This window comes from Musa acuminata, chromosome BXJ2-3 (assembly GCF_036884655.1).
Source record: "Musa acuminata AAA Group cultivar baxijiao chromosome BXJ2-3, Cavendish_Baxijiao_AAA, whole genome shotgun sequence".
Lineage (NCBI taxonomy): Eukaryota > Viridiplantae > Streptophyta > Magnoliopsida > Zingiberales > Musaceae > Musa > Musa acuminata.
The window spans coordinates 3729259-3744211 of record NC_088340.1 but is presented as its reverse complement, the minus strand read 5'-3'; the positions used below and the strand labels follow the sequence as shown (position 1 = coordinate 3744211).

Below are 14953 nucleotides of genomic sequence, written 5' to 3'. Positions count from 1 at the left end.
CAGCCAAAAGCCTCTGTGACCCACAATTTATATCACCCATCGATGATGACCCCATTCTCTTATCCGAAACAGGTGAGGGGACTGGGTCAGCTCTACCGGAGCAATGACCCTCTACGAGACTCACTGGTAATCAATGTTCGCTTTTGGAGATTGATTTGCTTCGACGAATGATTACAGATGTAGCTTTATTGTAGTTTATTCACAGAGTAATTATGTCTTCCTCATTGCTTTCTCTGTGATCCTACCATCAAGAAAGAACTGTTTACCTGTCACTGTGAAGCTAGTAGTAATGCACAGGACATGGCACTCACCAGTGATGAGACGGACCCAGTCACAAGCTTGTGCGCACCTGCTTCGACCTGGAACAGCCCGGAGAGCTCATGAACTCATCAAACTTGTCGTGTCCGTTTCAAGACACTAATGTTTCCAGGTATCCTTCTGCTTTCTTCCAAATGGGTTTTCGAATTCATACACTGCGCATAACGCATGAATCATATCACCACAGACTCTGCAGGTCGGCAAACTCTGGATCCGTGAATGCTTTCACATCTTCCAAGAGTATTGTCAGTCAAAACATTTATGGCGAAGACCACTGTGTGAAGCACGATTATCCAAGCCAAGAAGGGTGCCATCTTCAGGTACTTTCTCTATAATTCATGCCAAGAGAGAACGACCGCAGTCCATTATTCATGCACGGAGCCACCTCATCTTCGTTGTCGCGCAGTGTGCTCAGGATCTTTAACTCCCCCGTCGTCTCAGTCGAAACAAAAAGAAAAGGATAAAAAGGATTTTTTGTATCTTTTCTTCTTAGCGGTGCTAATTAAATGTGGAGTCGGGATTTGTTAGATAAGCGAGGCGCTTTAAGCTTGTTGCCTTTTCCTTTTTCTCTGAGTGGGGAAGGGGAATAGACTGGGCTGGCTGTCACGCTGCAGCCGAGAGGCCTTTGGATTGGTCTGTGTGATTAAGAATATTCTCTCTTTTTATTTTTGCTTTGTTTTTTCCGTGATCTTTGCCCCTCCTTCCTTTGCTTCTGCATCCTGTTTCAGAAAGATTTTTCCTTTGCCACCACCACCTACTCTTGTTGTAAAAGGCTCTTTGAAGCTCATCAAGTGTCGATGCAATTTCCAAGGGACTATTTTTGGATCTGAAGAAGCTATTTTTGGGTTCTTGCTGCAAGCTTTAATCCCTTCTTGGAAAAAAAACCAAAACATCATATTTATTGCTGTTGACTGCTGTCTCTGTGTTGATTTCTTCAGGTTGCTCTAAGTGGATTTCCTTGGGAATTTTTTTGCTGGTGGTAGTGAAATCTCTTGATCCAACTCTTCTTCTGTTGTTAGACTTGGGGGTTCTCGAGTTCATGAGGTAGACTGGGAACAAGATCTTGGAGTTGCAGCTTGGGGAGAATGGGGTGGATTTCACTTGCTTTTGGGGTTCTTTCTTGGATTTGCTTACTGGTTTCTGTGGGTGGGATTGGTGCTAATTGGGGGACACAGGCAAGCCACCCTCTATCGCCAACTACGGTGGTTCAGATGCTGAAGGAGAATGGGTTTCAGAAGGTGAAGCTGTTTGATGCTGAAGAGGGCACAATGAGTGCCCTGAGGAAGAGTGGGCTGGAGGTCATGGTTGGCATCCCAAATGACATGCTTGCGATGCTGGCCACTAGTATGAAGGCTGCAAACAACTGGGTGTCCAATAATGTCTCAGCATACATCAATGATGGAGTCAATATCAGGTTCTCACTTTCTTCATTACATTGCTTTCTAACTAGGGTTATATCTTGTGATCCATATGATTGCAGTTGCTAAATGATTCATTATGAACTTTTAATTTGAGATAATAGATCACCTCCAAGTATTCCAATAATACAATCCTGCATACACTTGATGAATATTGAGACATCGGGATTTAGCATATTGAACACAATCACTCTACCTAGCTGAGGACTCTTTTGTAGCATTTTTGGTGTATCACCTGGGAGTACTCGGAAACCGTAATCCTGCACACACTTGATGATATTGAGACCTGGAAATTTAGAATATTCCAAGAACACAATCCTGCATGCACTTGATGTATATTAAGAACTCGAGATTTAGCATATTGAAGACAATCACTACCTAGCTGAGGACTCTTTTGTTGCATTTTCGGAACAAAGCCGTCTTTTCTTTTCTTTTTGTCAAAAATAGAAGAACTATATTAACTCAAAGGATGATTACGAGGTAAAGCTTGCTCATCAGAGTACAAAATAGAGAGAAGAAGTCAGGATGCCAATCCTGCCTCCAAATGTGATCCGCTTTGGACCGTTTAGTAAAAGAAGCAAGTGAGTGGGCACACTGGTTGCCTTCCCTAAAGGCGTGCAACACTCTCCACTCGACAAACGAGTCAAGTAGAACAAAAATCTCGCAAAGAGACTTAAGAAGGAACCGAGGGAGTTCCTTCTTGAAACAGACCCATCTTAACTGCATAATATACCACGTTCTTTCAGCATTTATGCAGTCCTCACAATTGGGTGAGAAGTCATGGCTCTCCAAATCCTAACCAATATGGGACTACATGAAATTATTAAACACAAAGTTATAGGCCGATTGAAACTGTTTGTTTGTAAATAAAGAAAGAGATGAGGCACACAACACTGGGATCTAGAAGTAGGAGAGGAAGCAAAAAGTTGGGGTTTGAGGTCCAGTCTTCTGAGCTCCTAGTTCTGCTTGCAATGACTCATAATTTGCTTTTAGCTTTTCTATTTTCTTAAAGATCTTTCTTGATCTGGCAATTTAAGTATCAATGACTTTGTCAAATCTATACAGTTTCTTTAATGAATGTGTTGTTCTTTACTGTTATTACTTATTTCACCAAAAGAAAAATATATGAGAAATTAGTTGAAAGAACAGCATCACGTATTCTGCTAATAATCTAAATATTTCGCTCTATTGGAATTCTCATTATGCTAAATCTAACAAAAACATCTCAAATTGTTCCTGCCACTATGAAGTGTGTTCTATTCTTGCCTCTTCCCTTTAGAAACCATGTATGGCATGGTTAAAACTGCAACTTCTTTGACAGATGCTTACTGATAAGACGTTTTAATTCATATTAAAGCGACAACTATGGACATTATCAAAACATTTTAATTTTTGCAATCATAATTGTTATGATACACCATTAACTTTCTCATGAGCATGAAGCGGCTAGGTAGATATTATACCTTTTCGGGATTCCATCGTGCGTGTAAGAGCACAGAGCTGCTAAGCAATACCATTACCAAAACCGAATAACAACGTGGTCTTCTACGACAGCATGGAAATGAAGGGTTTCGCTCACCTCACGTTTCTTCTCCTCAAACGTGATTGCCAAGGGTCACCACTGCCTGTTATATTAGTTATATATTTATGGATTTATTAGTTTCCTCTCATTGGGAATCTACCATGTTCTAAACTGATTTTATTAGGAATGGATGCTAGCTGACTGGACTTTTTACAACGGATCTATGATTTTATTCGAATTTTTCTGAGAAGCTCCGTAACAAGTGATAATTAGGCCTCCTTAGGAGATATTTCCATCAGGATTACTATTGTAGTGATCAGGTTTGGGATTTGAAGAATTCCTAGATTGTAGATCCGTGTTCTATTTGCATTCTCCAAACCCCTTGTTTAACCTTTTCCTTTCTCAAACAAGAAGCTTCTTTGACGATATAAGTACTCTTCCTTGTGTTTTTCTATTTAGATGTTGATGTATGCTAATTTCCATGTATTGATATTGATCACGTCATATAAAACCTGAGCTGCCCCTTTCTTTATGAGGATTTCTTGACTTTTGGTTTATAATGGCAATCACTCGAACTGCAGTTAGCATGCAAGTCCAGCCTAGTGGTAAAGGTTGATGAACCAAGGTGACAGTACCTGAAATACTTTGTGATGTTCAATGCTGCAATTTAAACATTGTGTTCTGGTTCCCTCACATTGAAATTTTCAGAAGGAATAATTCATATTGATGCTTTGCTCAGCAAAATTTTGCTCTCTTATCATGAACAGGTATGTCGCAGTTGGAAATGAACCTTTCTTGCAGACCTACAATGGGAGCTTTCTGCAGACTACTTTTCCAGCACTCCAAAATATCCAAGGAGCTCTCATCAAAGCAGGCCTCAGTAACCAGGTCAAAGTCACTACTCCACAAAATGCTGATGTTTATGCGTCACCTAGTGGTCGACCTTCTGATGGGGACTTCCGCTCTGACATTCGCGACCTCATGCTGGCCATTGTCAAGTTCCTCAATGACAATGCCGCACCCTTCACCGTGAACATCTATCCTTTCATCAGCCTTTATAGCGACCCCAACTTTCCTGTGGACTATGCATTCTTCGAAGGATCTTCCTCTGCTGTCGTTGATGGTTCAGTCACATACAGCAACATGTTCGACGCAAATCTTGATACTCTCGTATGGGCCATGAAGAAGAATGGCTTCCCAAATCTCCCCATCATCGTTGGTGAGATTGGTTGGCCAACAGACGGCGACATGAATGCAAATGTTCAATATGCTCAGAAGTTCAATCAAGGATTCATGAACCACATCTCATCAGGGCAGGGCACACCGATGAGGGCTGGACCGATTGATGCATACCTTTTCAGTTTGATCGATGAGGATCAAAAGAGCATCCAACCAGGGAACTTCGAGCGGCACTGGGGTATCTACACTTACGATGGGTGGCCAAAGTATCAGCTGAATCTGGGGACGATGAAGACTGGCACGCTACTTCGTGCCAAGAATATCCAGTATCTGGACAAGAAGTGGTGTGTTCTGAAGCCCTCTGTCAACCTCGATAACTCAAAGGTCGCACCGAGCATCAGCTATGCATGTGCTAATGCAGATTGCACTAGTCTCGGTTACAAGACTTCGTGTGGCGATCTGGATGCCCGAGGGAATATATCATATGCTTTCAACAGTTTTTACCAGAAGAACGACCAGGACGATGTGGCTTGTGGTTTCGAAAACCTGGCGACGACCACCAACAAGGATCCATCCACTGGTACTTGCAGGTTTGGTGTAATGATCATAGCTGATTCTGGAATCAGATACCAGGGATCTGGTCTGATACTGTCTGTACTTCTTTCACTATTTCTTACCTTGTTTTGACATTATTATGCATGGTGTCTTCAAATTGCAGCCATACTTCCATGACTAGTGTGCATTCAGTGATCATGAGCTCTTAGCTATATAGAACAGAGTTAACACCTTTCATCTACAGTAGGAAGTTCCCCATTTATTTTTGCTTAGTTCTGTCTGAATGATTCATAATTACTTGGGTAGGATACTGTCACTACAAAGTCAGCTGTTAGAACTCAATCTGTCAGATAGTCAGCGGAAAGAACACAAACAAGAGCAGATGGGGCTTCAACGGACATGGGATGGGAGCCCAGATGCCTCAACCTCTGATGTGACGAGACTTCGCAAGTACAGTGAAATATTTTCCATGTCGAGGGCGGCAAGGCAAAATATCAAACATGTGGTGTGCTAACATCAGCCGAGCAAAATCACAAACAATTGGAGCTCAATTTGTCAGATCGTCGGCAGAAAGAACAAAAAACAGGAAAGGTTTCAGCGACATGACCTTCTTCTGCTCTCTCTGGGCAGCAGATGGGTGCTTCACAGGACATGGAATGGAGCCCAGCTGCCTTCACCTCTGATGTAATAAGTATCCGGAAATATTCGCAATGACGAGGCAAAATAACAAACATCTGATGTGCGTCAGTTAAAAATAAGTCCATAAAATAAATAAATAAGGTCAAAAATTCTTTCCGTTGCCGGGACTCGAACCCGGGTCTCTCGGGTGAGAGCCGAGTATCCTAACCAACTAGACTACAACGGATTCACATCCACCTTTGGATTAGATTTAATTATATATATAATCTAAATAAAAGATGCATCATTTCACCATTACATAAATGAGATGATGCAACAGCTCATAAAGAATTGGGAATTGTATTCCCCCCCCCCCCACTCAATGAGCTAATAAATGCAACATTGTAACACTTGGCATAAAGTATGTTAAGGAAATAGCCAATTGACTTGATTCTATGTTTTCTTTATCATGGTGATAGGGCACACAACAAAATACTCTGCCACTTGCTATCTCATTGAACCCCAACCAAGTACATGAAGCAAGTTGGTGTCATATATTTAGCATAGACACATAAAATATTAGAGCTCATATTAAATTCTACTTGTCAATTTGAGGACACCAAAGAACAAGCTTGGGTTTAAACAACTGGATTAGATGCAAGGATGCAACAGCTCAAGTGCTCTTGATGGAGATGAAAGGTGTTAGATAAAGCTAAAGTTCAAATTTTATAATATATTTTTGTCAATTATATTAACTACTTCATTAAAATTTAAATAATTGGTCCCTTGAACAATGCCCTCGTGAAGTAATATTTGGGCCACATTTTAGATTTTATAAAAAGAAATTTATTATTATATTTTTATTTTAAATCAAATCATCTACCTTCGTGTTCACGAGAGATAACAAAGGTTGAATCTTTATGTTCGATTCAACCAATTAAGATGTTTTTGCTTTACGAGATTCACTCGTGGACATTATGAAATTAGTTATATGAGAAAATAAATTATTGATTAATTATGTATCAACAAATATATTTTTTCTCTTTTGAATTTTTGATGCAATTTACCACCATCATCATGATCATCTCCATGAGTGGGTGTTGTGGAATAGGCAAAATGAGTTCACATAATATGCTGTGTTCTGCAATGGGGTTCCACAAGAAGAAACAAAGCCATCAAGTGTGATTTTGATATAGAAGAGCACCTCTGTACTGGATATGATGAAAGTTTCTATTGTGGATCAGATCAAGGAGCTAATCAAGTACAAAAATGTGGTTTTGTGCTGATGACTATAAAGAAGATGATTGAGCATAACCATAATGACAAGGTGGGTTTAGTGAAGTCAAATCAAGCAAACTGACATCATTTGAACACACACTGCCTTTGCTGCTGTGGTTTTTGATAGATCATTTGCATCTGGTGTCTAATCTTTCTCCCTTTTTTTGAAGTTTTTTCTTCTCAAGAGAATAGACAACATAGACTTGTCACTGTTTAAGAACTGCTTGGGAACTGAATCTGCAACCACACAAGACCAATGGTCAATCAATGATTAAGGCCAGGAGGCTTCTTAGTTAGAGTGTATCTATGCTTCCATTTTGTCCAAATTAATATGAATAGATGATTCATTAATTCCCATTGCACTTCCACCAAATTAAAAAATTCTTGGTATGCATGTTGCTAAAACCCCACTCTCTTTTATGACTTTATTTTACTCAGCTGCTACTGATAGTACACAGAGCAGATAAGTAGGTTCTTGTGTTGTTGTTTTCTAAACATTAGATGAGAGGTGTTTGTTTAACTACTCTTTTTTGTTTTTCTGTCTTGTCTTGACCCCCAGTGCAGACAATATCAATCTACAATTATCCATGGAAAGTCATTTACCTTACTGTATGTTGGTAATTCTTTTCATTCAAAACCTCATACTAAAAGTCCTCAATCAATTGTCACAGATTGCAAGTGCAACAAAACCTTGTTACACTGTGAGAAAGAACATGGCTTGATTCTGGTGGCACATCATTATCACAACCAATCAATGTGATAAACAGTACATCTCACAAACTTATTTTCTTAAAGACCAGCTATCTTGAAAGAGTGTCTTGAAGATGGAAAATTCCCTATACAATCATCAGTATGATTGGCCTCATGATGAATGAAATCAAAAAAATATTTCATAAGTTGGTCTATTTTGAGTTAAATAATCTTGAAGAAGAGCCTAAAAAATTGCCAAAGCCAGAGAGGCTGCTCCAGCAGCTGATGCCCCAAGCTACTGTCAGTGACACCAGGCCTTAAAGATTCCAAAAGAAAATGATAGGTTCATCTTCTCAGACCTCCAAGAAAACCACTGACAACATCAGGAACAGCCACAGCAGCAACAGCATCAATGCAAAAATGACTCCTTGGTGGCAGCTTTGTCAAGTGGCTGTTGATGCCTCCCCCCACTGATGGAACAGGAACTCAGGTCCACATGATATTAAAATCTGCTCCTTGCAGAGGTCCCAAGTTAGATGGGTCAAATAATGTTGACCTACCAAACCTAGATCCGACACTTATGAACAGTTCAGTTTGGTGTAGCCTTCAAGAAATCCATGTGCCAATGTCTTTAGCTCATTCAAGGCAGCAACTCATATATTAAAGTTAGATATATTACTACAGATCCTATAAGGCATGGTGATATGATGCAAGTGATAAGCTCATGTAGATGGTTTCATGATCTTGGAAAATCATTTTTTTTTATTATCATAGGTTTTAATTATCTGACATATAAGAGTTCAGAGTCAATCCAAGTTTGACATTCAAATTTATCGTAAACCTTATGTGTTTTATAGTGAATCTTTGGCTACTACTCAATTAAGAAACCATTAGTCACTCGGAAGAAAGATGTTTATTTATAAAGGAATAATTTAAATATATTAAAAAAAAATTAAAATAAAATTATAAATAATAAAATAAGAATGTTAAATAGGAATCTCTAATATGAGTAGACCCTTCGTACTATTTATTAGACAAACTCACCGGGGGGTGAGTGTATTCGACTCTGACGTTGGACAAAGTTGTAATTATATTCCAATAGTCGAATTTTCTCGTCTTCTTTAATTTCCCAATATATTCTTACTTTTTTGCCAGAATTCCCATCTTGTCGCACCTCTTCGAGCTCCTTTCTCACTCGGGGCTGCCATCTCTCTCCTCGCCGCCCATTTGGAGCGAGACAAGATGGAGTGCTCTCTCAGACAGGAGGGGCGAGTGTTCTGGTGCGGCCAGGTGACCGCACGTGATCGTTGCAGTGCATTTCTGGTGGCTGTTTCCGCTCTCGGTTCAATGCACCTCCACCAAAGATCGATTTCGATCAAAACAATCTGGAACGAATGGTGGGTCTCACAAACGCCGCCCGGCTTGAACCCTAGAACGTTCCCAATAATTAGGGTTCAAGATTCCGCCCTTTCAAGGGTTCTCACCGGTATGTTCCTTTTTATCCTTTCCCCACCGGGTAAAAGTTGCATTTTGGTTTCCGTGTTTGATATTGCTGCTCCCCTTGGGGAGGTAAAAAGTACGCTTTTTTTCTTTACCGAGCTTGGTCCGATAAAGATGGCGGGTTGGTCTGATAACAACGATGCAATTGGGTCCTTATGGCCAAAGATCTCTTCTAGCCCTTTCCTTCTCCGGATTAAACCTAATCTGAAGCTTGTAAGAAGTATAGAATGGAAGATCTGGCTTAGACATTAGTTAATTTGCAGTACCGTTTCCTTTCGACGTTCTGTGACAGTAACTTTGGTTGGTTGCTTTCCTGTACGAAAGCCACTGGGTTCCTTGTTATCAATTACGTGGGAGACTGCAGTAAAAAGGGCAAAAAAAGGGCACGAAGAAGCATGCTATCGTGTTTCCATGTGCTTGTACCACTTGTGTGTCCACATGTCGCGTTTGGTCGCTTTCTTTACCTTTTCCTCACGGCAAGCCTTTTCCTTGCGATCTCCTTTTTGATGTGTTGATGGAGAAGGTGAAAGATTTCTAGCTTTTTAGCTCGGTTTGTGGTTAACTGTGCTTGTGTGGGAGGAAATAAAAGGCATTCCAACATCTTTCATCCAAGAATAGAAAGTTAGAGCTATCCCAAGTTGACTTCTTTGTTTATTTTCCTTCAGCCCGAACAATGCCTTGTGGTCGATTGATAAGAAGTGTTCTGTGGTAGCTCAAGTTATTTGACACCTTCCGATGGGAGGACCCGAGTACACGGAATAAAGTTGATCATAGATTGGTGGAGCAGAAAATTTTGAGAGAAAATAACTACGGGGTAAAGTTGATATCCATGGATGTGTTCCTTTTTAAGGGAGCACTAGTGCTAATTGTTTTATCAGCCAACTGGTAGTACAGACGTTGATCAGATTTGTGGCAGAATAAACCAACAGAGGGAAATTTGTGTCTTGTGTGTTTTTTCATGTTTCAGCTGTAAGAAAAGGAAGTGTAAGAAATGCCTTAGATGCTTCCGAGTCATTGCTCCCGTGAAAGGAGTTTGCTGTAGCCTGGATCAAAGAAGATAAGCGCAGAAGATTCATTATGTTTCTGTGAGTTCAGCAGGAAACACGATTGATGCTTTTGTTATTGATGTGTATGGACATTAACCGTATCCTGGCATGACAACCGCAGGTAAAGATTGCTCTTTTCCATCCCATTGCTATGTTTTTCCCTGATCTGATCAACAAGTGTTTGATTGCAGTTTGCTTTTCACAAGCTCCTGTCATTAAGGATGGAAGAAGTCAAGAAGAGCCTGTGAAATTTTCTTGGTCTGTACTCTTCTTTTTTTATCCAGATTAAGTGAGTTCTGTTTACTCTTTTTTGGTTGAATTTATTCTCGCTTGATGATCCAGCACCTCCGAGTGCATTTTATTAGTCATTTCTTCCATCAGAATTATACTTGAAATCTGCAAGTGCTTCTTGGATGGATTGGGTTGCGAAGACTCCATTCCAGTGGGATTGGGAAACTCTGGAATTATTCAGTGAAAAAGAAAAAGAAATATGTAAATCTGCACAAGAACCTCTGTTGAAGAGTCAAGGCAGCATGGGTATCTGCAATGGATCTGTGTGTTCATCTCATGGTGAAGCATCATCTGCTCTAGAATTGGGCAATAGTTCATCCAAAATCTTTGTCTCGTCATCGGTTGACTCTTCACCTAAGACAGAACAGAGAAATTTGGAGTTTAACTTTAATTCAGCTGAAGCGACCCCTCATAGCTCGAATAAGATTATCTTTGCAAGGGTTGGGGGTTCTGGAACTTCACCTGTTCCTTTGGCTGCAGGCCGCCCTAAGGAACCACTTACTCGTTTGAAGCTTGGGCACACCTATTTTGAAGAAGGTGGTGCAAAGAATAATGTCAAAAGCTCATCTTCCTTGCCTCCTTTGGCCTCATCCGCTGTTGTAGCTAAGAAACCTAGGGTGTCTCAGCAGAGCTCACAAAGCCCCTACTGCCAGGTTGAGGGTTGTAACATTGACCTTACCATAGCTAAAGATTATCATCGCAAACATAGAATCTGTGAAAGCCATTCAAAGTCTCCCAAGGTAATTGTAGCTGGTCAGGAGCGCCGGTTTTGTCAACAGTGTAGCAGGTGAAGCTCTTTTAAGTTGCTTTGTGAAAGTGAATGAAACATATTATCGAGCTCTTTTAAGTAACTTATATCTTATGGATCATTTTGGTTTTTCCCTCTTTAACACATTGTCAACACACCTTTGCTGCCCAATATCGTCATGCTGATTGTAGTAGTTACACAAGCTTAGATGGCTAATGTGAACAGAATCTGAAGCTCTAAATGAAATGACTGGTGAAAGGATTAGTAACTCTATATTTGGGTATTGCATCAGGACTTTATAGTACATATTCTATGCAAGTGTTTTCTGGTCATTGTGTTGTATGGTGTGCTCCAGATATATGTTCTGTTGAAAAATTTCATACGATTTGTTTTATTGACAAATCAAACAACCTGAAAATAACCTTTCGGTTATTCCAGGTTCCATCATTTGTCTGAGTTTGATCAAACAAAGAGAAGTTGCCGTAGGCGTCTATCTGATCATAATGCACGCCGAAGGAAGCCACAGCCAGCAACGATCTCATTCAATTCTTCAAGGATTTCCTCATCATTTTATGGTATAACTTGACTATGTCCTTGAAATTAGCAACTCGAATCTTTTTTCTTCTTCCTAAAGAATGGTAGCTTCAGGCAGCTATGTTCATTTTCTTACAAGCATAATGGAATTTTGGTTAACAGTTTTGCTGTTTCTTTTTAAAAAACAATATTTCTATTTCTTTTTCTGTTTACTGAATAATTAAATTCAGGCACATGATTTGGAAGCACGTTATTAACGCTCTTAAACTGTTGTTTTTCTTGGATTGGCAATAGAATTTCTCCTTTTCTGCATTTAGTGATTATTTTAGTATTATTGTATTTTCAAATGGATTTAAGTTAAATATATGGGTTAAGATGCATTTTTAGGTTTGTGTTAACTGCACAAATGGTCTTATTCTTAGTATTCCACAAGTGACTGCTTCTCTTGTATAAAGTCACTTTTGTTTATTTTAATTTCAGATCCTTCACTCTCTTCTTGGATTGTATATTATTTCTTGCCTCTTTTTATATTATCTCCTGACATTTTGTTGCATCCTGTTTCAGCTTAAAAGGGTTATCTGAAATTTATTCCATAAGTTTGATTGTAGCCAATGGTTTCAGTTATTTAAGTCGGATTTGATTTTTTTCCCCTTAGTGCTGTCAACTCTGATGCCTGCATCAGCTGGTTGCAAGAATCCATTATTAGATGCATTCACTTGAAATCTTTCCTTTTCTTTTTCTGCAGCATGCCTTTTTTTGCTTATTGCCTTGTACATAGCTTAATGGTGGAAAGTTGGAACATCATGGCTTACTGTTGTCGTAGTTGTTGTCTTGTATCTTTTTTGCTTCTTACTGGTTCAAGTTGACACCACTTTGTTCAGACCAGCATGAAATGTCATTAAAAGCAGCTTCTGCTACTGTGTTTAACACCCACGTTGGATATATGCACAACACATAGTCAGTAGTACATCCAAACCTAGGAATATCGAGTCTTGTAGGACCACGTTCAATTCTCCAATATCAGATTACAATTGAGAGGAGACGAGTGAACGTGTACTAGCAGCTTAGCAAATTGCTTCTTCAGTAGCTGTTGAACATGTACTAGAACTGGTTAATTATAGTAACTAGGCATGTCTGTGGATTGCCAACCTTCCATTTGCAATCTGTAGCAGTTTGAGTGAATGAACATTTTTGTTCTTTTTGTTGTTAGCATATGTGGTTGCTGGACATTTTTGCCTTGTCAATTTAAGAAGTACAAAATTCACTTTGGAAATTGCAATTGTTTATGTTAACTGCTTGTAGATCCCAGGATTACAACCTTTTTCACCGCAACTTGAATGAAGGTTTTCTCTCCATATGTTTTATCTTATTGTGATCCTGTACAGATGATAGACATCAGATGAATCTTGATTTTGGTCCAACTCCTCTGGGTCACATGACAACCACCGTAAGTTTCCCATGGGATGGCCCAAGCAACTTCAAGCTTGTTCAACCCAATTCTTGGACAAAGTCAAATAAAGTAGCAGGCATTAATGGGCAGCTGCAGTTTTCTAAATCTTGTCAAACACACAATATTTCCACCCTTCGCCATGTCAACATGGACGGGCTGTTGCCTACCAAGGGCACCACTGTCGATGTCTTAAATGAAGGTAACATTTTGAAGCACTAACAGAGTTTGTTGAGAAAAGGAAATAGCTGTCTATTAATCTTTTGTATCCATGTTTGGAACTGTTGTATTTTAGGTATAGATATACCAACTTTATTGTCTCTTTCTGTGCACACCTTAACACCGTGTGTGAAGGACCTGCCATGGTCTTTTGCATGGGGGAAAACGTATGTCTTATGTGTTCCTCTCTTCGGTAAGACATGTATCAGGAGAATTTTCCACTTCTCATTTGCATGATAAGCTAAGCTATGCTCTTCTTCCATGAACATTACAAAAAGATTAGTAGCTATTCTTTCTGGCGATTTTTGACATAGAATACAACTGAAAATCAATATACTTTGTGCATATTCAGGATGATTGGTTCCTATAATGCACTCCTTGTTCTGAAGCTAGCCATACCGAATTAGTCTTCAGGTTAACATTCAAGTTTGTACTTTACAGCTCTGGAATCATCTGCTTTTGCTTCCAACTTGGATGGAGCACCGGGTCTTGGTTGTGCTCTCTCTCTTCTGTCAAATGATCCATGCGGTTCAGCCAACCCAGGACCAACTTCTCATATCAAGCTTGCTAAAGCAAAGAATGCAGTTGCTATCCGTCCTGCTGCAAGTCCGATTGATTTAGCAACAAGGTTTTTGCAGGATGATCAGTCACCATCACAGTCCATGATGCTGCCGTTCAACCCGCAAAACGGTAATGGTGGTCAGTTCCAGGAGTTTCAGCTGCACAAAGCATCATACCAAGCCTCCTTCTTCGACTCCACTCGGATACACTGAGACCCTCGACCAGATCACTATTACATTGTTCTGAATCCAAGGTCAGTTTCTACTTCATATACTTTCTTGTTTAATGCTCTGCAAATTTGCACTGTGATCTCTCAGTGATGCTTTTGTATACCAGGTGATGTTCTTGCTATCGACACTGGATTGATCAGCTCCAGATGCTTGGCAACGTTTACTTGTATGCCTTTCTGTGGCATCCACTCCGATACCATCAGCCCCGACTCTTAAGGCTTTCTTCCTTTCCCTTGTTCCGGTGAAAGATGGAAGCGCGTCGATAAGTGATCCTGTCATCGAAGAAGTTTACTTCCTTGATGAGCTTCAATGAGGTTCCCTTCGATCTATTTATAGTTAGAGTATCTGTCTATGCCAAACAGCACTAAATTTCCCAGCTGAGAACATTTGCTGCTTCTATTACTGCTTTGTTCTTTATGAATGACTATGGAAACCTTTGGTCAATAAGATCATGAACTATCGAAGCCCTCCTGCATTCCTGCATTCTCGATCGAACATTTACCGAACTCGATGAGAAACTGGATGCACAGCGCGCTCGCGCGTGCGTGCGGACATACACACACATATATATATATATATATATATATATATATATATATATATATATATATATATATATAATATAGCTTGTTAAAGTGGTAAAGGCGAACCTAATATGAAGGGCCACGTATCAATTATTTTTTGAATTATTTATGAAAGAATCATGCAATAGTCAAGAATCAATTCTGGATGTGCTCATGCTCATATCCCACAATAATAAAAGAAAAAGATGATAGAATATAGACATTTGAAGAGAGAA

General features: G+C 39.7%; 2 protein-coding genes and 1 non-coding gene across 8 annotated transcripts; 2 read left to right on the top strand and 1 right to left on the bottom strand.

Moving 5' to 3' along the window:
- Positions 1–499: 499 nt before the first annotated feature.
- On the top strand, positions 500–5169 carry LOC135606976 (glucan endo-1,3-beta-glucosidase 6-like). Of its 5 annotated transcripts, none has more exons than XM_065098389.1 (3): positions 500–638; positions 1257–1732; positions 4026–5169. In XM_065098389.1, the coding sequence occupies exons 2-3, from the start codon at positions 1404–1406 to the stop codon at positions 5122–5124; spliced, it is 1428 nt and encodes a 475-aa protein (XP_064954461.1). In that variant the 5' UTR covers positions 500–638; positions 1257–1403; the 3' UTR covers positions 5125–5169. The 5 variants fall into 5 exon arrangements, with proteins under 5 accessions (XP_064954461.1, XP_064954459.1, XP_064954458.1 ...); XM_065098387.1 differs by lacking the exon at positions 500–638 and adding an exon at positions 698–951; XM_065098386.1 differs by lacking the exon at positions 500–638 and adding an exon at positions 698–1163.
- Positions 5170–5784: 615 nt separating this feature from the next.
- TRNAE-CUC (transfer RNA glutamic acid (anticodon CUC)) lies at positions 5785–5857 on the bottom strand. Its single transcript has one exon. It is a non-coding gene; the product is annotated as a tRNA-Glu (tRNA).
- Positions 5858–8768: 2911 nt separating this feature from the next.
- Positions 8769–14629, top strand: LOC135582028 (squamosa promoter-binding-like protein 12). Of its 2 annotated transcripts, XM_065098379.1 has the most exons (7): positions 8769–9064; positions 10046–10245; positions 10316–11202; positions 11602–11738; positions 13083–13346; positions 13805–14177; positions 14261–14629. In XM_065098379.1, the coding sequence occupies exons 3-6, from the start codon at positions 10538–10540 to the stop codon at positions 14134–14136; spliced, it is 1398 nt and encodes a 465-aa protein (XP_064954451.1). In that variant the 5' UTR covers positions 8769–9064; positions 10046–10245; positions 10316–10537; the 3' UTR covers positions 14137–14177; positions 14261–14629. The 2 variants fall into 2 exon arrangements, with proteins under 2 accessions (XP_064954451.1, XP_064954452.1); XM_065098380.1 differs by lacking the exon at positions 8769–9064 and having other exon boundaries at positions 9169–10245; positions 10316–10382.
- The last annotated feature ends 324 nt before the right edge of the window (positions 14630–14953 follow it).